A 24,726-nucleotide genomic window follows, 5' to 3' on the forward strand; every position below is an offset into this window, starting at 1 on the left:
AGACCAGGGAGTTTAGATTGGTGGTATGGTTCTGTTCTAGGCAAAACTTCCTGCCCATCCATGCAGCCAGCATGAATAAGTGCAGGCAGTGCAGCGATAACCCCCCAAAACCACGATGGGAGCACACGGCTGTGAATTATTATTCAATTGATTCCCCCCAACAGAAGCTTAGGCATCAATCACAGCAGCAGCAAGGGATGCTCTTCTGAATAAGCATTAAAGAAGAGCAGCATTTCCCTTACTGGAGTAGAGCAGCAGCAAATGGGGGCTCTTCTGTAGAGGCATGTAAGAAGAGCAGAATATTCCCCCTATAGGTAGGCTTGTCACGATAAGTACTTGTTTGACCGATATATTTACCCAGAAATGACTGTGATAACAACAGGCTATTATTGACCCTTTTTTAATTAAAAATGATCAAAATAAAGCATAATGCACAAACACTTGTTTAAACCATAAATAAATTAATTGTAAGAATATTAAAATCATATAACTGGACTGTAAGTAGATAATAATCCTAAGTAAACTAATAATAATTAATGGAACTTTTACTGAAACTCAGTTAAAGGGAAATCAACAAGTAGAACAGCATTGCATTATTTGGCTTTGTTTTTAAAACAAGCATGAAAGAAAACACAATGACAATATATCGCTGTCATAGTCACCAGCTGGAGTGCCCTCTCAAATCCACTAGAGGACACTCCCCTCATCTCACGCACTGTCATTGCACACTACATTTCCCATAACCCATTGCCCAGACTCATTGAACACTGATCATTCTCACCTGTTCGTAATAACCTCTGTCTATATAAGCCTGGTCCAATCACTCTGTCATTGCGAAGTCTTGTTTAGTGTCTACTGCATTTCTGAGCAGTCTTGTTTGTATTGGATTACCCTGTGTTTTGGACCTTGGACTGTACTACTGTCTTTTGTGAACCTTTGCTGCCTGCCTCGACCATTGCCTGTGACCCCATTTCTGATTGGTTGCTGCCTGCCCTGAACTCATTGCCTGTTTGTACCTGATCTCCGTTAATAAAGCTGCATTTAGATCCGCACCTGTCAAGTCTCCGAGCAGTCCGTGACAGAAGACTTCGCCACAATATGGATCTAGCAGCCGGACCAGAGTACATGAAGGTTTCAGGAGGTACTTTTGATAATCATCGGAGGGAACTGTGTTCGGTCTATCAAGCTGGTCGCAGCATTGAAGATTTTATTAACGAGTTTCTTTGGCATTGCCAATATGTGATTGTTGACGATGTGTATTTAAAGGGATGTTTTTGGTCTGGACTAGATCAGCACATCAGCTTTAATTTACCTGATGAAGACCGTAACTGGACCCTGGCACAATTTCTTAACTTTATCTTACAGTTTCGTGGCTCACCACTTACAGTAGGGGAGAGTAAGGAGACTGACACTCCTAAATACTTTTTTGAGAGAGCCGTCATGACCGCCAAGCCAGAGTCTCCAGCCATCATGGCCGCCAAGCCAGAGTCTCCAGCCATCATGGCCGCCAAGCCAGAGTCTCCAGCCATCATGGCCGCCAGTCCAGAGTCCGCTCACAAGATGGCTGCCAGTTCAGAACCTGGTGTCTGATTTCAAGCCTGGCAGACACCCATCTGATGTCTACTTGGAGGGCAGGTGTTCCCAGAGGCCAGAATCCGGTGGTGCCTGAGGTGGATGATCCTGAGACTCCTGCGTTTGAATCTGCTCTACTGGTGGTGGTTGCTGCATTGGGGTGTGTCTGGGCTGTGCACTGTTCTCCCATTCCAAAGGTCTTTGAGCCGGTCCCGTCCAGCCTTCCAGAGGTCTTCGAGCCGGTCCCGTCCGGTCTTTCTGTGTTCTTCGAGCCGGTCCCGTCCGGCGTATCTGAGTTCCCTGCCTCGTCCGGGATGGACGCATCGGAGTTCCCTGCCTCGTACGGGATAAACGCATCTGAGTTCCCTGCCTCGTCCGCGATGGACGCATCTGAGTTCCCTGCCTCGTCCGCGATGGACGCATCTGAGTTCCCTGCCTCGTCCGGGATGGACGCTTCTGAGTTCCCTGCCTCGTCCGGGATGGACGCTTCTGAGTTCCCTGCCTCGTTTGGGATATACTCCTGTGATCTTCCTGAGATCCCTGCCTACCTGCCTGCCACGCCCAGGTTTCCAGACCTGCCTGCCACGCCCAGGTTTCCAGACCTGCCTGCCACGCCCAGGTTTCCAGACCTGCCTGCGCCTCCCATGCCTCCTGACCAGCCTGCGCCTCCCATGCCTCCTGACCAGCCTGCGCCTCCCATGCCTCCTGACCAGCCTGCGCCTCCCTGGCCTCCTGACCAGCCTGCGCCTCCCTGGCCTCCTGACCAGCCTGCGCCTCCCTGGCCTCCTGACCAGCCTGCGCCTCCCTGGCCTCCTGACCAGCCTGCGCCTCCCTGGCCGCCTGACCAGCCTGCCCCTCTACACCACGCCTCAGGTACATCTCTGCTCCACGTCCCAGGTCCTGTTCACCTTCATGGGCCTCGCCTGCCAACCCTCCCCCGGTTCCACCTCTTTTCCACCGCCCTCCAGGACTTTTTGGGGGCGTCTGGAATCCGCCCTTAGAGGGGGGGCTATGTCACAGTCACCAGCTGGAGTGCCCTCTCAAATCCACTAGAGGGCACTCCCCTCATCACACGCACCGTCATTGCACACTGCATTTCCCATAACCCGTTGCCCGGACTCATTGAACACTGATCATTCTCACTTGTTTGTAATAACCTCTGTCTATATAAGCCTGGTCCAATAACTCTGTCATTGCAAAGTCTTGTTTAGTGTCTACTGCATTTCTGAGCAGTCTTGTTTGTATTGGATTACCCTGTGTTTTGGACCTTGGACTGTACTACTGTCTTTTGTGAACCTTTGCTGCCTGCCTCGACCATTGCCTGTGACCCCATTTCTGATTGTTTGCTGCTGCCCTGAACTCATTGCCTGTTTGTACCTGATCTCCGTTAATAAAGCTAAATTTAGATCCGCACCTGTCGAGTCTCCGAGCAGTTCGTGACAATCGCATAACCCAAACTGGCAGTTTTAGTTTCTTATTTAGTGTATAATTTCATTAAAAAATGTATATTTTCATTTAAATTAAAACATAAGGTAACTGTAATCTTGGGGAAAATAACACATAGTGTGTTAAATAGAATAACACAAACATTGTGTAAAAATTAAGACAACCATTTTAAGAGTGTAGCTACGGCCCTATGTATTGCTAATTCCTTCAAGAGTCTGCACTTACCATGTTCACATCTCTTGCCAGTATATCCAGCCAGACAGGCACAATGGAAAGAGTGAGAGGACTCTGCGATGCAGGTGCCATCATGAAAACATGGAGAGGATACGCATGCTACACACATACAGACACATGTTAGTTCTTCCTAAACAAACACTATGGGGCGGTTTCCCGGACAGGATTTAAGACTAGTCCTGGCTCTCCTGTTTTTTCCAAGTGGTTGATATCCTTAGGGCAACATCATGTTGAGCCTGGGACAACATTTAAATCAACCAATCAGATTTCAGAAATAAGTTTACAGTTTATTTTAAGTTTAATCTTCCAACCAGCATTAGGTGCTTCTAGACCATTGTTTCTCACTTATCATTTACCTCTGATTTTAGGGGTAAGTTATGGTTAGGGTTTGGTGTGGGTTTAGGTTTTATTTATAAAAATGTTGTCCTTAGGTCAACAAAATATGTTGCCCTGAGGACATCAGCCACTTGGCAAAATCAGGTCGAGCGACTAGTCCTAGACTAACTTAAATGTTAGAGGTGACTCGATCGAAAACAACTTGCACTGACAGCTTATATTGTATGTTACGATTTATACCATGGTCTTTCTGAATACTCGATTCTGATCTGAAGAAACTGTTTAATGCACAGGGAGTTCCAGTCATTTGTGTTCACTATTCTAAATTAATGCACTGCCTATAATGTAGTCACATCACAGACGCACACGCACAGATTGGACACGGAAACAGCACCGAAGCTTGTTGATGCCAGTGTTGCCTCACAAGTCTGGACTTGGACTAAAAGTGACCCTGGACCACTTCACCAAGTGCAGCCCTCTGTCAGTTCTGTCTGTTTGCATTCCGGCCCACATTTATAAGCCGCCCACCGGGAAAAGTCCTGATATGCCAGATGGGAACTCTGGCCTTTCTCTATATTCACAGGAATGAGGGGGTAGCGTCGTTGTTTTTGACCTTCTAGACTCTGGCAGCTTCATTAGGTAGAGATGCATACTGTGCAGATAATTCACGAATCTCTCTCTCTCAATAATTAAGTCAAATAATTGCTATAATCAATTCAAATAAATCCAAGCCTATCGCTGTACTTTAATTTTGTCAGATTTTTCACCTGTCTAATCAAATATTGCACTGCAAACATCAATAACAGCTTTAACTTAAATTAAATGACCATGGTATAAAGCCGGATAAACCATTATAAAAAAATTGTGAAGTATATATTTTTAATATCCTGATTTACAGTAACTAAGGCTTAAAGCCATTGCACATTGAGTCCGAAATTTGCGTCAGAAATTTCCGCACGTTAAAAAATAAATACGACCTCATGTTGTGTCAATCCCATTTACACACTGCCTCCGATATTTTCGTCCGTCATAAGAAATTTCGGACTGGGTTCGGTTTTCTGTGTTTTTCACATCTGTAGCAAGCATTTTGAGAGGTGTTTTGACAATTCAGAGACACCGTGTAAACAGGTGCCAAATACGAAAAAGCATACGATAATTTCGGACTGTATATGCAAAGACCTTTAGTCCTGGTTTAAACTAATCCTTGTGTGGGAAATCGCCCCTGAATATACATACACAATGTAAATAATTTTAACAAAATAAGAGAGATCATACAAAATGCATGCTATTTTTTTATTTGGTACTGTCCTGAGTAAGATATTTTACATTAAAGATGTTTACATATCAGTGGCGATCGGTGCCTCCTCTTCAGGGGAAGCAGGAATTCAAAATACGTGTTCAGCGCTTCACGTGAACCTATGTGCATCACGCATCATGTCAAAGTACGTGACTGATGCAGATGCGTCGAAACTGTTTATGATAAAAGAGACGCTCGCGAGCGTCTCTTTTATTAAAAACCATTTCTGCAGCAGGTACGTATTTTGACATGACGCGACACACACATGACGGGCTAAATACATGTTTTGCCGAGCTTCGCATTACTGCTTCCCCGGAAGAGGAGCCACGGATCGCCACTGTTACATATAGTCCTCAAGCCAAATAAAATAGCTGAAATTATTTAAATAACCCAGTGTAAAAGTTTGGGAACCCTTGGTTCTGTGTGTGGTTATCTGGATGATCTACAACTGTTTTTTATTTGTGCTGTGATGGTGGTTCCTGCGTCCCTTATTTGTTCTGAACGGTTAAACTGAGAACTGTTCTTCAGAAAAATCCTCCAGATCCTGCAGATTATTCAGTTTTCCAGCATTTTGAGATCCATCTTTTCACACTGAGGACAGTTCAGGGGCTCAAACACAACTATTTACTGAAAACGTTTGAAGATCAAGGTAAATTGTACTTAATTAGTTAAACTGTTTAGAACAGACAAGGGACTCATGGACTAGGGGTGGGAGATCTGACGATCTTAATTCGCGATCGATCTTGATGGTTCAACCTGGCATGACTCAAGGAATCTAAGGAGAATTTTTGATGAAGGATTTCAGAAGTTATAGGCAAAAACCGCAATTTCATATCTGGACCACTAAGTGGCGATGTACTGAAACTGTAAACACAACCTCAGGTCATGACTGAACTGACATGCACCAAGTTTTGTGTATACACCATAGTTTGGCGAAGATGCAGCCTCAAATACATTTTGGCATGCTCACCATTGATCTTATCTGTTGACACACTATACAAGAATGGATTGGCCAATTGAAAATATTTTAACTTTTTGTCTGCATTGTCTAGAGATGCTGCATTCCAAATTTCTTGCAAATCGGATAAACGGTCTAGGAGGATGAAAAATGCCGTCATAAGGTGCATTCCAATTGCCATGACCCAAGGATTCAGAAAAAAAGAAGAAATGTTATAAGAATAAAAATAACTATAACAGATACATACATTATCGCTTTCTCTCTATTTGGGATAGTGTGCAGACCTGGCACCTGAATTTCACAGCTTCTGTAGCATCGTGGGTGAGCACACAATCATAGCTGTTAGTTGGCTTCATTTTCTATTAAAACATTAAAGTGGATGTAACATGCTATGTCATGCATTCTGACTTCTTTACACTGTTGAACATGCTAGCTTTTCATGCTTAACATGGTCAACTTGTTATAAAATGAGTTGGACGTTTGACATAGTATTTCTCTGCTTGATGCACTCCCCCAGCACTTGTTTCTGAAAGTTTTTTTTAAAGTCTATTCCTTTTATTGGGCAATTCTCCTGGAAAAGCACGGCAAGGCAAAAGAAAGAGCCTGCCCACGCACGCTTGTCTGCACTGCGTCAAGTTTGCAGCTTCGCTGCAGCTCGTTACTCTTGCGATAGTGAAGTTTAGGTGTGTTTGTCTGTTCACGGCATTTCAGTGATGGATGTTATATAAACGGTGAATATAACGCTTGATTTGGTGATCGTTTGAAACTGATAGATGGCTCGGTCCCAGTGCTAAAAGATGGCGGACATGAATTGCACTAAGTCATATGTCTGTGTTTTGCTGGCAATCAGCGCGTACGTGCATAATTGTGTGCTCGTGCCGTAGTTCCATCCCACTGCCAGCCTCCAGCAGCTAGTGTTTTTCCAGAAATAATCGTACAGCTGTATCTATCTTTTATAAATGTGATCAAACTAAACTCTCTACGAAGATACGATGTATGCAATACTACTGTATAGCAAGGGCAGCATTTGCATATGGCAGAGTATGGCAGTTGCAATACACTAACATTCAGACAAAACAGTGGAAACAAAGTGTGCATATTGATGCTCATTAAAGATAATCAAAATATTTTAGACTACTGTATATTATAGCTTTAAAAAGCACATTTTAAACGATATGAGGGTAGGGTTTGTTATCTGTAAGGTTTTATGCATGTTCGTGCATTCATTCAGTTGCGTGGATTCTTGTACACGTTTTGTTTAGATATGATGTGGTATCATTTATTGTTCCATTACTTTGGAATGTCGTTGTTGTATGGACAGAGGAAACTTTGCCATACCCTAGGTTTTGGTGAATTAGCGCCACTGCTGTATAGGTACTCAAGATTAATATGAGATTTGCAGAAACTGTGTGTGATACCTGATCTTTAAAACACTGAGGACAATGAGCTGTAGTGCACACAGTTTTAAAGTGATAAGAACAAAGTTTTTCAACTTCAGCCCCCATCCCAAAGTGTTTTACATCAGGATTTCTCAACTCCATTCATGAGGACCCACTGCTCTGCACATTTTGTTGGTTGACACACTCAATTCAGTTTATAGAGATTGCTTAGAATGAGCTGATGGTTTTCAATCAGGTGTGTTAAACAAGGGAGACACACGCAATGTGCAGAGCAGTGGGCCCTCAGGACTGTAGTTGAGAAACCCTGTTTTAGATGTCTTCAAGTTTAGAAAACCAACAAGAGTTAATTCAGATGTTTTATTCCATGAGACATCTAAGACATTTTTACTATTGTGTTTAACCTGTGGTTTTCTACCTGAACTCTCCTGGAAGATGGCAAAAAACCCATCAAAATTCTTGTAACCATCAGAGACAAAAAGAATGTGGAGAGAATTGCCAGTGCTTTTAATTGGAGGAGGCCGCTCATTTCCACAGTAACGACCAATTATGCGTGAGTTCAAGTTGTCTCCATCCCTCACTTCCACGTAGTCATACTGACAGCTATATTCAAACTCCATGCTGAGCATCATGAACCTGCGAATGACAAAATAACAGATTGGCCTATTTGTGTAGCTTTAAAGGAGTCATGAATTAAGACATACATTTTAACCCAAGCTTTTGTTATATAAGAGGGAATCATATTCAAGCGAACATCCTGTAAGTGTCAGAACTGAAAATGCACTTGTTACTGAAATTACAAACTGTTATTGATACCAGTGACCAGGCCCAGCGAACGGCAGGTCCTGGAATGCACCTATAGGTTGAACACCGCCTCCACAGAAGAATATCAATGACTACTTCTCTAGCCCCACCCACTGGTTTGCGCATGACAGTACTGAAGTAACACAAGTTGCACGGAACCAGATAGAGCGAGCAAGCAATAAACATGCCATTAAAGATTGCTAAATATTGTACAGTCAGAGCACAGTACACATCGTTTGCGAATAATGGAAGTTGTTTGAAGTGTTTTGATATTATTTCGAGGGCTGGGTCATATCCATAAGTTACCTGCCAACACTGTCGTTTTAGCCAGGAGTCTCCCGTTTGATTATTTATCATGGCACCTCTCGTAACATTTGAGACCCGCAATCGCAGATGATCTTCTGTCCGGTTCGTGATCATGGGTCTCAAATGCTGACAGGTACGGTCATATATCATTAAACACCATACAACTATAGGCTATACAAACTGTACATAAAGCCTTGCCATCACATCTGGGAAATAAGTCAGTAAATTTGAGAAAAATCACAGGCTTCACTTATCCCGTGTGAATGCGTCATTTCGAAATCACACGAGGTCCCCAGATAATACTAATCCCGTGTGAATAGGGCTAATGTGTAACCTAACGTTACGTGTAGGGATGCACCGATACCAGTATCGGTATCGGCCCGATACCAAGCTCATGTACTAATACTCGTACTCGTAATGACACACCGATACCTCACGTGACATGCATAGAGCCCTATGATTTCCGCAATGTGGAAAACGCGGACGGAATCCAGGCATTTCCTAACAAGAAATTAGCGCTGAACAGCTAACAGCTAATGTAACAGTTAATGAAATATTCAGATACTGTTTAAATATGTATTCTGCTTGTTTTACTTTACCATGTGTGAAAGAGTGGTTCGGTTGCTTGTACTGAACGCATTGTGCTTGTGGAGCTTTCAGCGCCAGCGTTTCACAAACAAACCTCATTTGCGGTGATCCGTCAAAATAAAAGTCTGGTTAACTTAAACGCTCTTTGCGGCGTCCCGTCAAAATAAAAGTCCGGTTGACTTGAACAAGTTATAATACATTCACATTTTACCACACCACCCCTCTTAATTTTTTTAGAATTTGACAACAGAGTATATTGTTTACTTTAGTAAATGTGCTAGTAAAATTGTGCTACTTATCATAAAAAATAGAACTTGATTAAAAAATAGTACTTAAATTTAAGTAGACCTAAAACAAAAGAAAAAAAGAAAATGTACCAGTAAGATACTGGTTTATTAACATTATTGTACATTATACAGGCATCGGTTATAGGTATCGGTATCGGCGAGTACCAGAAAAAAAATATTGGTACTCGTACTTGGTCTTTAAAAAATGTTACCGGTGCATCCTTAGTTAAATTCACAGAAAGCTCTAAGTTAGCAACTAAGTTTACTACGCAAACTGCTATCCAATCATAGCAGTGGGTGTTTACTTCCAAGTCTCCAATGCGGCACGCCCAATAAAACCGAGCGTTTGTCGAGACAGCCTCAAAACCCGGGTAGAAAATAGCCTATTACTTATTGATTTTTGATGTTTTAGAATGTAAAAACCACGCGAATGCCATAAGTAGACATCATACAACAGTATAAAAAAATAAAGGGGCCAGTTCATGACACCTTTAACTGCCTTGAAACACATTTTTTCTCTATTTGACCATTTTTCCATTTTATTTCCCATAGTGTGTATTTTCTTAGACATTTAATTCAGTGACTAGTTCATACAGACACCCTAAATGTTGCTGGTTTTCATTAGCCTATATTTATGACACACGCTGCCTTGTTTCATACATTATTTCCTGACCCCTATTGAACCCGTTAAGTGTTCTTTGTCTTCTTCCATCATTGCGTCTATGGCAGCCCACAGAACCGTACATAGGAAAGTTATGATATTTGGCTGCATGATATCTGTCTCATGTGTTACTGGAGTCTCTCATTCTCTAGCGCCACCACTAGTTCAAAGTTTCACTTACACTTTTGCTCATAACCTTTGAACCATAAGTCCTAGAAACAAAATTCTCAGAATCCTTACCTCAAAAGACGTCATTTTCTGTCATAAAATTGTTCCGGCCATTTTTATTTTTTTGCCAAACATACTTTTTTAAACTCCTCCTAGACAGTTTCTCCAGTTTGTACGAAATTTGGTATGTAGCATCTGGAGACACTCTTGACAAAAAGTTATATTCGTGTTGATTGGTCAAACCATTCTCGTACAGAGCATCAACAAATTTGACAGACAGCAGGTATAGTCACCAAATTTGTCATGCTGATGTATGGGCACAGTCCAAGAACACAAAAAGGTGGTGGGATTATGCCACTTTGTGGCCTTTCAAACATGAAATTGTTGTACTGTTGGTCTGACTGTTTGTCTAACTTCAAAATGTTAACTTCAAAAGTTTGTGTATTGACACACAAGTTTGTATGTATCATCATTGTCAAAAGTTTGTGTATTGACACACAAGTTTGTATGTATCATCATTGTCAAAAGTATGTCACCTATTTGTCAAAAGTTCTAAGCAATTTAATGGTGTTTTAAGTGCTTTTAGGTATGATTTTAAATTGCTTTTGAGTTGCTTTTCAAAACCTAATCACTAAAAACTCAAATGGATTTAATTGATGACTTATTTATAATTAATATATATATATTTTTAATTAAATATAATTAAGCTCTTACGAATTAACTAAGTACATTCACAAAATAGATATTTTAAAATGTAAGTAAAAGTAATACATTTCCATTACACTTACACTTACACTGTAAACAGTTCATATATTAAGAGTAAGCTAACACACGCAGTCCCTTACTGTAATTATATTTTAAAAAGTTTTCCACCCACATGTAGTTTGTTCATTTTATCAAGGCATTATGTGATTTGAAAAAAAATAATGTTATTTCATTGTTGTGATTTCTCACCTTAGATCAATGGTAAAAGTCTCGTCCACTTTTACTGTCCATTCACAGCGGGCATTGGTTGGGTAACTTTCCAGCACCAGGTGACCCTGCCTCCTATGAATCACCCCTCCACAAGCTCAAATAGGAGTAAAGAGTCAGCAAAATGATTTAGTCAAGAATGCATTTGATTTGTATTAAACATGATTTGTACTGAAATCTGTATAATTTAAAAACTAAAACATTTCCATCTTACTCAAACACTGTCTAGTTTTCACATTTTAATATTTAAACTTAATTTGTTTTTATTAAAAACAAATACACTATTAAAAATAGATCTTTCATACTTCAAAGGGTTGTACGTTTCATATGATAAAAGTTTTATTTGCAGTTTTTAAAGTGTAAATGATCTCCACTATCCAGCAAAGAGGCAATACATTTATTCTACTTTGTCTATAAAGTTCCTGTCCTGTTATACATTTAGCAGTGTTCAGTGGAAACACCTTGGAAGAGACCTTTCCAAATTTCCATTTCAAATCAGCATCTTTAGATGAATTGGGGCCATTCCAGTCCAGTGTTTGCCGAATTTCAACAAAATCAATGCTCAGGAGTGATAAAGTCATCCGACAGCAATTTGAAAGACTGACAGAATGACACGTACACATAACTGATAAAAATCCAGGTTATCACAAAAAATAATAACTTCTGAACTTCCTTAAATACATGTACAAATATTACTGTTCTATTGCTTAAAAGTGAATCTGAACTTGTTTTCTGTGCAGTATTTGAGATCTGAAAAAATACAGATCATCTTTTCTGTTATTTTGACCTGTTTCTCCAGTTTTCATTTATCAAATAGAAACAATATTTTTATTTTAAATTTGGTAAAAATATTGTTAATAGTTCACAGAATGAAATTAAAATTATAATTTTACCTAAACACATACATATAAATAGTCTGAAATGATCTCTTATTTTTATCCACTACTGTATATATACAGTATAATTATGCTTATCAGAATCATTTTTTTAAGAGATACAAAAAATGCATCATCAGAATCCTTAAGGACGTACTCACACTGTCCTAATCAAACCACGCCAGTGCAAGTTTGAAACCTAAAGCCTGGTTTGACTGACCAGTGTGAGCGCTCGGGCAGAGTTGAGAGCAACCATGGCTAAATGCGAGTACTCTCTAACTCAGCTTTAAACAAGTAAGCAAAAACTAAACCAAACACTTTCACAGGTATGTTTGAGAGCGAGAATGAATTTTAAACATGTCTCTGTATGCCTCCATGGACACATCAGATTGTAAAAGAACTCACTTAAACAATCCCCACCAGACCAGCCAGGCCGACACTCTGCACAGTACTGCCCTTTCACAAAGAAATCATCCCTTGGGCCCCAGGTGCCATTGTTACAGCGTTTGCAGTTCTCAAATATGCTGCAGCCTAAAGTGGAAAAACAACATCGAAAGACAATTTAAAGAATAATGTGGACTATAGTGTTGATATAAACGTATTGAGGTACTCGTCTCAAAAAAAAATATTATACTAAATTTTACTTTTTGTGAAGGTTTATTTACTTTTTACAGTATGTAATAACAGCATGCATTAGAAGAGTGACTAGCTTTTAACACTGTCAAGTAGTTACTGTAGCTGTTATCAATGATTAAAGGGGTGATGACAATCAAATGTCCTTTGATCTTTTGAGATGGTCTTCTTGGCGTCAGGGTCGGGCGCTACCTATAGGCAGAGCAGGCAGTTGCCTTGGGCCTCAGGCTTGGAGGACGGGGCCTCCATAACTGTGATGTGTCTACAACTTCGATGCACATAACATCAAACTACTGCAAGAGTGTTTCGAAAGCATATACGCAGCAGTCTGATTCTTGGCTGCATGCACCTGGCCTAACATGCAGCGTGACACATGTCCCCGCAAATCTCTTTTACAGTCATTGCCTTTGTTTGTCATTATGAAAGATTATTATATTTACGTGTTTTAAAATGTTTGCCCATTTAAACTTTCTATCGATTTCTCATTTGAAGTACGCACATATGTAGACGCCAGTTCTCATACAGTGCAAGGCTACAAGCAAGTTCGTCTTTTTGCGCATCTTATATAAGTTAGGCTACTGTGAAAGACAAGTTTATGTCAAAAACACATGAAAACGGTCCCTTATTTCTTAAGTGAAAGTAAGCAGTTGGATATGCATATTGGATCAGTGAATTAAAGTGACTGTTGTTGTTGCTGAATAAACCCCTTCAGTGCGATACAAGAAGGCCCTCTGCTTCACGTCGTGTCCTGATCACACTGTTGGGGCTTATATTCTCCGGCCGCATTACATTATCCCTATAGCCTACGTATAGACTAAAAACCTGCAGCTGTTTTTGTTGCCCAATGTTAATAAAACAACTAAATACAAATTCATGAACTGCTCTTGACTAATGAAGTTTTGTATCTTCATTTTAAATCAGTGTGTTTATTTAATTCATATAGTGAAGAAGCAGTTTTTCAATTCTACATTATTCAGTTTGTAGACATAAGTCAACAGAAGTAAAAAATGTTGGTGTACCTCAGGGTTGTGTAAGCTCTGCTATGTTATTTATCCTACATACAGATGATTGTCGATCAAAAATAGGACCGACCAATATATTCTAAAATACTCCGATGATACTGTATAATATCACTACTGAACAAGCAAGAGTATTTAGAACCGCACCAACAGGGGGTAAACAAATTGGTCGAGTGGTGTGACCATAATGCCCTCAGTATTAACCAAAGGTGGGTAGTAAGGAGCTACATTTACTTCGTTACATTTACTTGAGTAACATTTTGGAAAATATGTACTTTTTAAGTAAAATTAAAAGTGTGTACTTTTACTCTTACTTGAGTAAATTTCTAATAGAAAATCTGTACTTTTACTTCGTTACATTGCGTAACGTTGCTTCGTTCCTTCATTTTAAAATATGCCTTTTTAAAATGCGTTGTTTATTTCAAGGTTGTCGTCTCTTTTTACGGGCATTCTTTTGAGTCGATTCTTTTGAAAGCATTAATTGAACAATGGGCAAAACCATTTGAATAGGCTAATGAATCAGTTCAAATGATTTGTTCAGTTCGCAGAACGATCTGAATCATCTGAAGCAGGATTACTCACTCCTCGTAGCGCGAAACTTAAGAACACGCAGAACACAAAGAGCGTTGGATGAAGTGGATATTAATCTATATCTATACAATCAAAACTGCAAATGTGTCATATTGTTTGCCAGCAATGATAAATGCCTGCCATACGCACGCACCCGCGTGACCTGTTCGTCAGACACAGCAACATGCACGTTAACTGTCAGACACAGAGACGTGGGCAAGTAAGAGTTTACAAGTAAGAGCGTTTCACAACACACACGTGACACAACACGAGAAAACATGAGCTTTGTTCAAAAATGTGTATTTAATTTAAGAGAGCACTGCAGATGTTCTATATCATCTTAGGAAATGCTCTGAGTTTAGTTAATGCATTTTAAACACAAAAATCTGCAGGTTCACTTTAGTTTGACATGGTCTATTATTCTAAATAAGTGTAAACTACATTGACATCAGGACTAGATGAAATTTACAGAAATGCTAGTCTCTTCTGTGTTTGTCTATTCTTTAGTCTCTCTAGTATATTGCAAAAATATCTGCTTATGATAATTAAAAACATTGATTAAAATGTAATATTAAAATATTGGCGTTAATATTAATTTTATGTAGTAGGCCTATATAATCAGATACAAAGTAACTAGGTACTTGAGTAGTTTTTTCATTGCATACTTTTTTACTTTTACTCAAGTACTTTTTAAAATAGTGACTTTTACTTGAGTAACAATTTCTCTAGTTACTTGTACTTTTACTTGAGTAAAGATTTTGGCTACTCTACCCACCTCTGGTATTAACATTAAAAAAACTGAGGAGATAGTTGTTATACATGAATGGAACATCAATCAAGTAGAAGCATACAGGTATCTAGGAATATGGACAGACAACATACTATCATGGAAAGATAGACAGTATCTGTAAAAAAACTGAAGGTCATTTGGAGGAAGAAAGCAGATTATTTTATTATTCTTTATGTCCGTAATCGTGAGTGTCCTGCAGTACTGGATTTCAGTTTGGTATATGAGTTTATCTGTTAGTCTAAAAACAAAGCTAATGAACCTATTAAAATGTGTTCCAAAATAGTGGGGCAGCCATTAAAAAAAGCATATGAACCAACCTACCACAATAATTGTGTACGACTAGCTAATAATCTTGTTTCTGAACCTAATCATGTGTTGTATAATGAATTTGTAATGTTGCCATCCAATCGATGGTGCAAGGTAAAAAGATATAGTCGAATTAAGTTAAAGAATTAATTTGTACATCGTATTAGTGCTGAATAATTCATATAAAAAGTAAATCTGCTCCAGAGAATTCTTTTTTTTCTTCTGTGTATGTGTTATGTATGCGAAAGTTCTTTTAGTTTGGTTTTGTAACTCTGAGTGAACCAGCTGTAACGGCCATGGCCAAAACCTTGCACTCCTCCACCTTCAGTTTGAGGATGCACCACAGATGGTCAATAGGGTTTAGGTCTGGAGACATGCCAGTCCATCACCTTTACCCTCAGATTCTTTTGGGGTCGTTATCATGTGGGAATACTGCCCTGCGGCCCAGTCTCCGAAGGGAGGGGATCATGCTTTGCTTCAGTATGTCACAGTACATGTTGGCATTCATGGTTCCCTCAATGAACTGTAGCTCCCCAGTGCCGGCAGCACTCATGCAGCCCCAGACCATGACACTCCCAACACCATGCTTGTCTGCAGGCAAGACACACTTGTCTTTGTACTCCTCACATGGTTGCCACCACACGCTTGACTATCTGAACCAAATAAGTTTATCTTGGTCTCATCAGACGTAATCCAAGTCCTTAGTCTGCTTGTCTTCAGCAAACTGTTTGCGGGCTTTCTTGTGCATCATCTTTAGAAGAGGCATCCTTCCGGGACGACAGCCATGCAGACCAATTTGATGCAGTGTGAGGTGTATGGTCTGAGCACTGACAGGCTGACCCCCCACCCCTTCAACCTCTGCAGCAATGCTGGCAGCACTCATACGTCTATTTCCCAAAGACAACCTCTGGATATGACGCACGTGCACTCAACTTACATTTAGTCATTTAGCAGACGCTTTTATCCAAAGCGATTTACAAATAAGGGAAACAATGGAAGCAATTGGAACAACATAAGGACAACAAAAAGCATAAGTGCAATAAAAAACTGGTCTCATATAGCCTACCACAGTATACAGAGCTAAGTTTTTTTTTTTGAAAGAGTAGAAAAGAGATCAGGTGTTGATGGAAGAGGTGTGTTTTCAGACGATTCTTAAAGATGACTACAGAATCTGCTGATCTTGTAGCAGCGGACAGATCATTCCATAAATGTGGAACAGATCCAGAGAAGGTACGTGAGAGATTTTTTACCTTTTTGGGATGGCACCACAAGACATCGTTCGCTTGCAGAGTGTAGGGATCTGGCAGGTATATAAGTCTGCATTAGCGAGTGAAGGTAAGGGGGTGCCAAATCAGTGGTGGTCTTGTAGGCCAGGAGCAGAGTCTTGAATTTGATCTGAGCGACTATAGGGAGCCAATGTAACTTAATGAAGACAGGAGTGACGTGCGCTCTCTTCCATTCATTGAAGACCACTCTTGCCGCTGCATTCTGGATCCTCTTTAGAGATTTGGTTGTGCAAGCTGGAAGTCCAGCCAGAGGCGCATTGCAGTTGTCCAGTCTGGACAGAACAAGAGCCTGGACTAGGACTTGCGTAGCATGCTCAGATAGGAAAGGTCTAATTTTCCTAATATTGTAGAGGATGAATCTACAGGACCGGGTGGTGCTGGCAACCTGATCTGTGAAGTTAAAGAGCAGGTTTAAAGGTTTTTGTAAGTGTCCTAAATCTCCTAATGTTGTATTAGAGTCCCCAACAACATGTTAAAATGTATCAAAGGTAAAAAACGGTGCTATTTTCTTAAAATATGCATTTAGTATCTAATAGCATTAGATGCTATTAGATTATTAATGATAATCTTAAACTACAATTTATTTTATTATTAAGTTTATTTATTTTATTTAGCCTTGTTGTGCAAGTTCTCTGGAGCTTGTGCAGAGGCAGCAGCTTTTGCCAGAGGGGAACTGGAATCCCCTGGTTGGGCCTGGGTTCTCCTGAGGTTTTTTTTCTCGATTAGAGTTTTGGGTTCCTCGCCACCGTTTGCATACTGTTTTTGCACTATCTGCCTGACCGGGGGGCTGCTTTAGAATCTTAAAGTTTTACTTAATTAATATTGCATATAGGAATTTATTATCTGCTATATTTGACCTGTGCTTCTCTCTCCTTTATCCTAAATGTGTGCTCTCACTGAGCGTGTGTGTGTGTGCGTACTTGTCTGTGTACGTACGTGTGTGTGTGTGTGTGTGTGTGTGTGTGTGTGTGTGTGTGTGTGTGTGTGTGTGTCTCTGTGTCTGTGTGTGTTGGTGCGTGTGCGTGTTGTGTGTGTGGAGTGTTTTGTGTGTGGGTGTGTCTGTCTTCTGTGTTTTCAACCTTTTCTTGTTTTTGCAGGTACAACTTTGATTGTTTTGCTTGTAGTCAATGTGTCTCATGTACAGCTGCTTTGTAACAATGAAAATTGTAAAAGCGCTATATAAATAAAGTTGAGTTGAGAGTTGAGTAGTATCTATCCATTTCTCAAAGATCCCTAAATGATTCCTCCGGAACTGTTCAAATCTCTGAGCTCCTCCCTACGGCGAGTCCAGTGTGCTCCGATTGGCCAACTGGCCCAATCAGTTGTGATTGGTCTTTCTTCATACACTGCGTGTCAGAAACGAAAAGCCCAGTTCTTATCTCAGGAAGGGTTTTGTAAACAAAGACGCTGTAAGTGTATAAAAACGGCATCAGGATTACCATATCACAAGTTCTCCATTTATCTTCATAAACCATTCAGACTATGGTTTTCTATTGATCTTTTTTCATCATAGCTGTGGGAGAACAACAACAGCTCTATCCAAAAGTTTAACATTACTTTGATCATACAGAGAGGACTAACTGAGCAAGTTAGCGAGAGCTTCCAAAGATAATGGACACACCTTTACATAATAAAATTATATAGTGCTGCAGTCCGTTTTTAAAATGACAAGCAAACAGTTTTGTTTGAAGGGGATCGTGACCACAGCTAAACTTTGCACACCTGACAAAACCATAATGTGAGACGCGTTAGCGACGTGCTACCGTGACTAAACGATAAAGGGATACAGTTTGTACAATACTACGATATGTAGAACGACAACAGTCTACAATAACCGTCACATTATTAGGTAAGAGTTGGATTATTAAAACTGTAAAACTGTTATACGTTGTTTACCTGGAAACTAATGTCAGAGATGAGTTAATCATACTAAGAAAAGATCTATAATTTCTGGGAGCATCTCTTTCAGTAGATTTGTAGGTATAGGGTCTAGCATGCATGTTGTTGATTTAGATGATCCAATGATTTTAGACAGCTCATCGTGATCTACGGTATAAAATAATTGCATTTTCTCCTTAAGGGCGCTGTAGTTAGTTTGTTCAGCGGGTTTCACGTCTGATTGCATTGTTATAATTTTTTCTCCGATATCTTGGATTTTATTTGTGAAGTAGTTCATAAATTCATCACTGTTATGCTGATATACAGGATCAGAGGTCACTGACAATTTATTTTTGTTAATTTAGCCACTGTGTTAAATAAAAACCTATGGTTGTGCTGGTTTTCTTCTATTAGTGATGAAAAGTAGGCGGATCTAGAAGTTTTTAGGGCTTTCCTGTATTTTCGAATACTATCCTTCCATGCTGTACGAAATACCTCTAATTTAGTTTTCTTAAAGATGCGCTCCATTTTTCGGGCCGCTTTCTTTAGAGCCTGAGTGTGTTCATTATACCACGGTGTGGGACTGCTATTTTTAATCTTCTTTAAACGTAGAGGAGCAACTGTGTCTAGCGTTTCCGAGAAGGTGGAATTAAAATTTTCAGTGGTAGTGTCAAGATCTTGAACGTTATTTCTCATGCTAGAGAATTGAGACAATTCGGGCAGATTATCGAGAAACGCATCTCTGGTAGTTGAAGTTATTGTTCTACCATATTTGTAACAAGGAGTTTTATTTGCAGCCATAGGCCAGTGAAGCACACATAATACCAGATAATGATCCGAAATGTCTTCACTCTGCTGAAGGATTTTAACGTCGTCCACATTTATACCGTAAAACATTAAATCTAAAGTATGATTACGAAGGTGAGTGGGTCCTGACACATGTTGACTAACGCCCATGGAGTTAAGAGTGTTTTTGAAAGCCATTCCTAGCATCTGTATCGTTATCTACATGGATGTTAAAGTCATCAATGACAAGGACTCTATCTGCGGCCAGTACTAGATCTGATAAGAACCCACCAAATTCTTTAATAAAATCTGTGTGGTGCCCTGGAGGCCTATAAACAATAGCCAGAATAAATTTTAAAAATGTTTTATCCTTAGTATTACGTGTTGAAACGTGAAGTACCATGACTTCAAAAGAATTGTATTTAGAGTTAGACTTCTGGGAAATGCTAATAGAGTTATTGTAAAGTGCTGCGACACCTCCCCCTCTGCCTTTTAGATGAGGCTCATGGTCATTACACTCTTACTATCCTCAGATAAAGATTGGATGCGAGACTCTAATTCTAAGATCTTCTCTGTCAGCCTAACTGTTTCCCTGCATTTATCGCATATAAAACCCTCGCAGCTGACAGAGCTAAGCTAAGCTAAACATATGACATGAGGTGCAAGTAACAATAATAGGAATAGAAGCCATAACTCACCGGGTTTGAAGTGCAATTCCAACTTACCAAGGTTGCTCGATGAATCATAGTATACTCACTTAAAAAGAGAAACAGTTAGCACACAAGACAAACCAGAGGCAAGATGATATTCCACAGTGTAAACAGAAAGCAAGCTAACACGCTATTGCTATGCTAACGACGTTAATTTAACTATCAATTTTGGTTTAGAATCTTCAAGTAAATAACAAGAACAGGGTTATTGCAATATCAGGATAAGTTAGCAACGACAATGATAAGTAATGATAATAAAATACACTAATATTAGAGCGAAGTGTAAGTGCAGGGATACAAACAAACTGCCGGTAGCGATGCAGACAGGAATCGGAAGAGGGAGAGAAAATCATACTTACAGGTTCTGGTTCTGAGACGCGCTTGTTGGTCCAAATAAAGTTGGTATTGACTTATCCTTCAGGGTCAAGCGGCTGGCAAAGGATGAGAGCTGGTTACATACAACACGTTCAAGAGTTTTAGCAATGAAGGGGGGAGAGATACCGGTCTGTAGTTCTCTAACAGTGCAGGATTAAGAGTGGGTTTCTTTGAAGACTGTGGGAAATGTACCAGTGGTGAGAGACGAGTTGATAATGTGGGTCAGAGTGGGAACAACCGATGGAGAGATGGCCTGGAGGAGATGAGTGGGAATTGGATCTAGCAGGCAGGTAGTTGGGTGGTTAGAAGACATGACCTTGGAGACATCATCTTCAGATAGGAGAGAGAAAAAAGGGGAACGAGCATGTATCGGAGGTTTGGGTGTGATCAAGAGGCGGCGGCGCAAAGAACTGACTGCTGATGGTGGTCGTTTTCTTTATGAAGAAACATGCAAAATCATCAGCTGTTAAGTCCGATGGAGGTGAGAGGGGGCAGGCGGGCAAAGAAGAGCAGAGAAGGTTTTAAAGAGAGTACGAGAGTCAGGCGAGTTGTTGATTTTAGCGTGGTAGTACTGGGTTTTTGCAGAGGAGACAACAGCAGAGAAAGAAGAGAGGAGAAACTGATAGAGACGGAGGACAGTAGGTTCTTTAGATTTGCGCCACTTTCTCTCAGCAGACCTGAGCGTGGCGCGATGCTTACGGAGAACATCAGATGACCAGGGTGCAGAAGGGAATGCACAAGATGGCCTAGATGTTAGAGGGCATAAGCTATCTAAGCAGGAGGTTAGTGTGGAGCAAAGAGTGTCGGTGGCACTGTTAGCATCCAAGAGAGAGAGCTGTTCAGAGGGAGGGAGCGTTGCAGAGACCGCAGAGGATAAGCGAGAGGGAGAGTGTCCGTAGGTTGCGCTGGAATGTGACCAGTGGGGAAGCATGTGTAGTGTCTGAAGAAGTTATGTCGAGATCAAGAGTGATGAGGAAATGATCCGACATGTGCAGCGGGGTGACCTGGGAGTGATGAGTGGAGCAGTATCGTGTGTAGATAAGATCTAGTTGATTACCAGACTTTTGGGTTACTGAAGTGGGAGCTCGCTTGAGGTCAAACGGCGCAGTCAGATTGTTGAAGTTGGCAGCCTGTGGTTTTTCAAGGTGGATGTTGAAGTCTCCAAGTACCACCAGAGGAGTACCATCATCGGGGAAGGATGACAGAAGCGTATCCAACTCCTCTAAGAAATGTCCAAGCTGACCTGGGGGACGATAGATAACCACAACATGAGTTTTAACAGGGTGGATGATAGTAACAGCATGTGACTCAAAGGAGATGTTGTCACACGAGGGTGCCAGCTGTTTGAATTTCCAGACGTTGGGGATAAGTGACCAGTTCCTGCACCCCTCCCTGATATGCGTGGGCTGTGGGAGAAAGTGTAGTTATTTGAGAGAGCAGCCGGTGTGGCGGTGTCCTCTGGCTTGATCCAGGTTTCAGTAAGTGCTAAAAGAGAAAGACCAGAATGTTTAACAATAGCTGTGATGAAATCTTCTTTATTTACAGCAGATTGGCAGTTCCATAAACCAATAGGAAATGTAATTGAGGTAGTTGTGGGTGCTGAAAGAGTGCGCAGGTTATTAGCATGCATGGGCTTCTACATGATACCGGTGATTTATGAGATGTAGTGACAGTAGGAATTTGAAAACACATAGTCAAAAACGGGGAATAAGGAATACAAATAACAAGAAGAGAATAAATAGAAGTGCAAAAAGTTAAAGGTGCCAAAGAATTAATTGAAACAATATGTTATATTGTTCTCTGATATCTACATAGAAGGTATGTGGGTTTATTATGTGCAAAAATGATCCCGAGGCTGCGAGGCTCATGCCACTAGCTCACACAGCAAACATATCGCTACTGTCAGATGTGAAATGGAAAAAGTGGATAAGATCATTGCTTACTGGTAGCGGCAGGGGTTCTAATGGTAATATAGTCAGAATTGCCCCCTTTCTTAAATCAGTATCAAAACGTTGAGTGAAGCCCGCTTGATATGGTCCCAGGTTCGAAAAGCGCTCCTATTCACTTTCGTTACGTGACTCTCACTGCTCTGTGCTTCAAAGTGCATTGTAAACAAATATAAACAGGGCTTAATGGGCATATAAACTCGCACAATACAGATCAGACGCAGATCAGACTTTATAATTCTGCAGCTCGCGCAGTTTAAAAAAGAAAAGCTTGCGCAGACCCGTCTGACTTTATAACTGTATAAAGAAGACGCATGTCTGCGCAGCTCTCGTTGTATAAAGAAAATGCGCATGAGTTTTTACATGAGATGCTTGTACTGCACTGTACAGACTCCTGACTTGATAAGTTCCCAGCTCGCGCTGTATAAAGAAGAAGTGTCTCTGTGCAGCTATCGCCTAGACACTCCTCACTTCATAACGTCACGGCTTGTTTAAAGAAGACAACTACTGTAGTAAGTCATCGTCCATCGGGAGGTTTCACAGTAGAGTGTAGACATCGTCCGATGCCAATTTGGTAGAAATCGCCCAACCCTAATCACAATACCTGCAAAACTTCCGATGATTTGGCTGTGCACATCCGGCTGGTCTAGAACATGGGCGGGTATATGCAACGTTGGGGGCGTACATCCCGACTGTAACGTCACAGTCGGTGTTATGTTTTAATTTTACTTAAAAAGTACATATTTCCAAGTAAATGTAACAGAGTAAATGTAGCTCTTTACTACCCACCTCTGCACACATATATACCCGTCTGAATCACGCAATTTATTTCAGCAGGACATGCCTTCCAATATCTCCCAATAACAAACGAAACCAGCACGAGAACAAAGGCGACTTCAACACGTGACAAACACGGTAGTAAACAAAGCAACAAAACTGCGTTTAAACTCTTTAAGACAAGATTAATCAATACACTTACACGCTTCAATTAACTTCAGCTGAAACAAACTGCTTTCCCACAAACTGGGAAGAGTGCGCCGTTTAAATCCTGTATCTAGCGTTGGACATGCCTTCCAACTTCTTTGGTCGACCATGGCAAGGCCTGTTCTGAGTGGAACCTGTCCTGTTAAACTGCTGCATGGTCTTGGCTACCGTGCTGCAGCTCAGTTTCAGGGTCTTGGCAATCTTCTTATAGCCTAGGCCAGTGGTTCCCAAACATTTTACAATGGCGTACCCCCCCAGGGATTTAACATCATTCTGCGTACCCCCTTTCTTACAGTAACAATTGTGGTCTCAAACATTTTTTTATTTGCATTCTAAATACATGTAATTTTCTTTTTATCAAACAATAAATGATATATGACTCATATATAAATAAATGACTCACTGTTTAATGAGATGGATGTGCTTGAAATGACTTGCATAACTCTGTGATGTTTGGTTGTATCGGAGAAAGTCTGAGTCTCAAATCATTCTCTATGCAGAGTCTGTGTCGATATTTGTTCTTTCTGTGGGCAAGTGCTGAAAACCCACTCTCACAAAGATACGTTGTGGAGAAGGGCAGTAATGTTTTCAAAGTGCGATCGGCTAAGGCAGGATACTCTGCATGCAAAGCTATCCAGAAGTCTGTCAGTAATTTTTGTGCGAAGTCAATTCTCAAAGCGCCACTCATAGAGATTTCAATGAGACTCTCGCTCAGAAACAGGAAGGTGCGCTGTGCTGTTTGCAGAGAATGGATTGCGAATCGAGGCGTTTGAATTGTCTGTCTCGGGAAAGTACTTGCGCAACTGCGAAGACAACTCAGAAAGGTGTTTCATTATGTCACGCTTAACGCTGTTAATAAGGCTGAGTTCGTTTTCTAGCAAAAAATCATGCAATGATGAAAAGGCTTCGATGTTATTCTCGTTAATGCAATTAGTCCAGAGAGCAATCTTTCTGATCATGGTCTCAGTTTTGTCCTGTACATTAAATATGGTTGTGGCAACTCCCTGCAATCCGATGTTCAACTCATTCAGATGGGAAAAAACATCACCCAGATAGGCCAATATTGTAAGCCACTCTTTGTCATGTAAGCGGTTACTCAATTCAAAGGGATGGTCAATAAAAAAAGCTTTAAGTTCATCCCTCAATTCAAACAATCGTGTGAGAACCTTTCCCCTGGACAGCCATCGTACATCAGTATGTAGTAACAATGTGACTTTGGGATTTTCGTCACTGCCAATGTAAGTAAATCCATATGAAATGCATTTCTCATCATATTTACGCCTTTTTGATCGTCTTTCTGTGAACTTCTGAACCTGAGTTGACGCTGTAGTCTCCGATGCATCGCTATCTGTGTCGTGTCAACCGGAGCGGGTGGTTGATTTACACCTGCAGCCGAAGTGCTGTTGGAGGGACCCAGGGTGTGGTCAGAGAACTGTGGATCATCCGAGCTGCTGGGAGTCGATTTTCTTTCTGTGGCTGTGGGCCTAAATCTTTGCAACTGATTGATTGTCAGGTGCGTTATAATTAAGTAAACAGTAGATT

At 40.7% G+C, this 24,726-nt stretch overlaps 1 protein-coding gene across 7 annotated transcripts in view; it reads right to left on the bottom strand.

Moving 5' to 3' along the window:
• Nucleotides 1-21,579, bottom strand: part of pamr1b (peptidase domain containing associated with muscle regeneration 1b) — a 131,012-nt gene extending 109,433 nt beyond the window's left edge. The window contains exons 1-6 of one of the 7 annotated variants that reach the window (XM_057330381.1): nt 21,312-21,579; nt 16,470-20,327; nt 12,307-12,432; nt 11,009-11,123; nt 7,659-7,876; nt 3,244-3,351 (exon numbers count right to left, since the gene is read on the bottom strand). In XM_057330381.1, coding sequence (XP_057186364.1) covers nt 3,244-3,351; nt 7,659-7,876; nt 11,009-11,123; nt 12,307-12,432; nt 16,470-16,542 — 640 coding nt within the window. In that variant the 5' untranslated portion in view covers nt 16,543-20,327; nt 21,312-21,579. Of the gene's footprint in view, nt 1-3,243; nt 3,352-7,658; nt 7,877-11,008; nt 11,124-12,306; nt 12,433-16,469 lie in introns of all 7 variants that reach the window. The other 6 variants (XM_057330380.1, XM_057330379.1, XM_057330378.1 and 3 more) reach the window with 6 other exon arrangements.
• Nucleotides 21,580-24,726: the final 3,147 nt, after the last annotated feature.

This window comes from Triplophysa rosa, linkage group LG3, assembly GCF_024868665.1.
Source record: "Triplophysa rosa linkage group LG3, Trosa_1v2, whole genome shotgun sequence".
NCBI classification, from domain to species: domain Eukaryota; kingdom Metazoa; phylum Chordata; class Actinopteri; order Cypriniformes; family Nemacheilidae; genus Triplophysa; species Triplophysa rosa.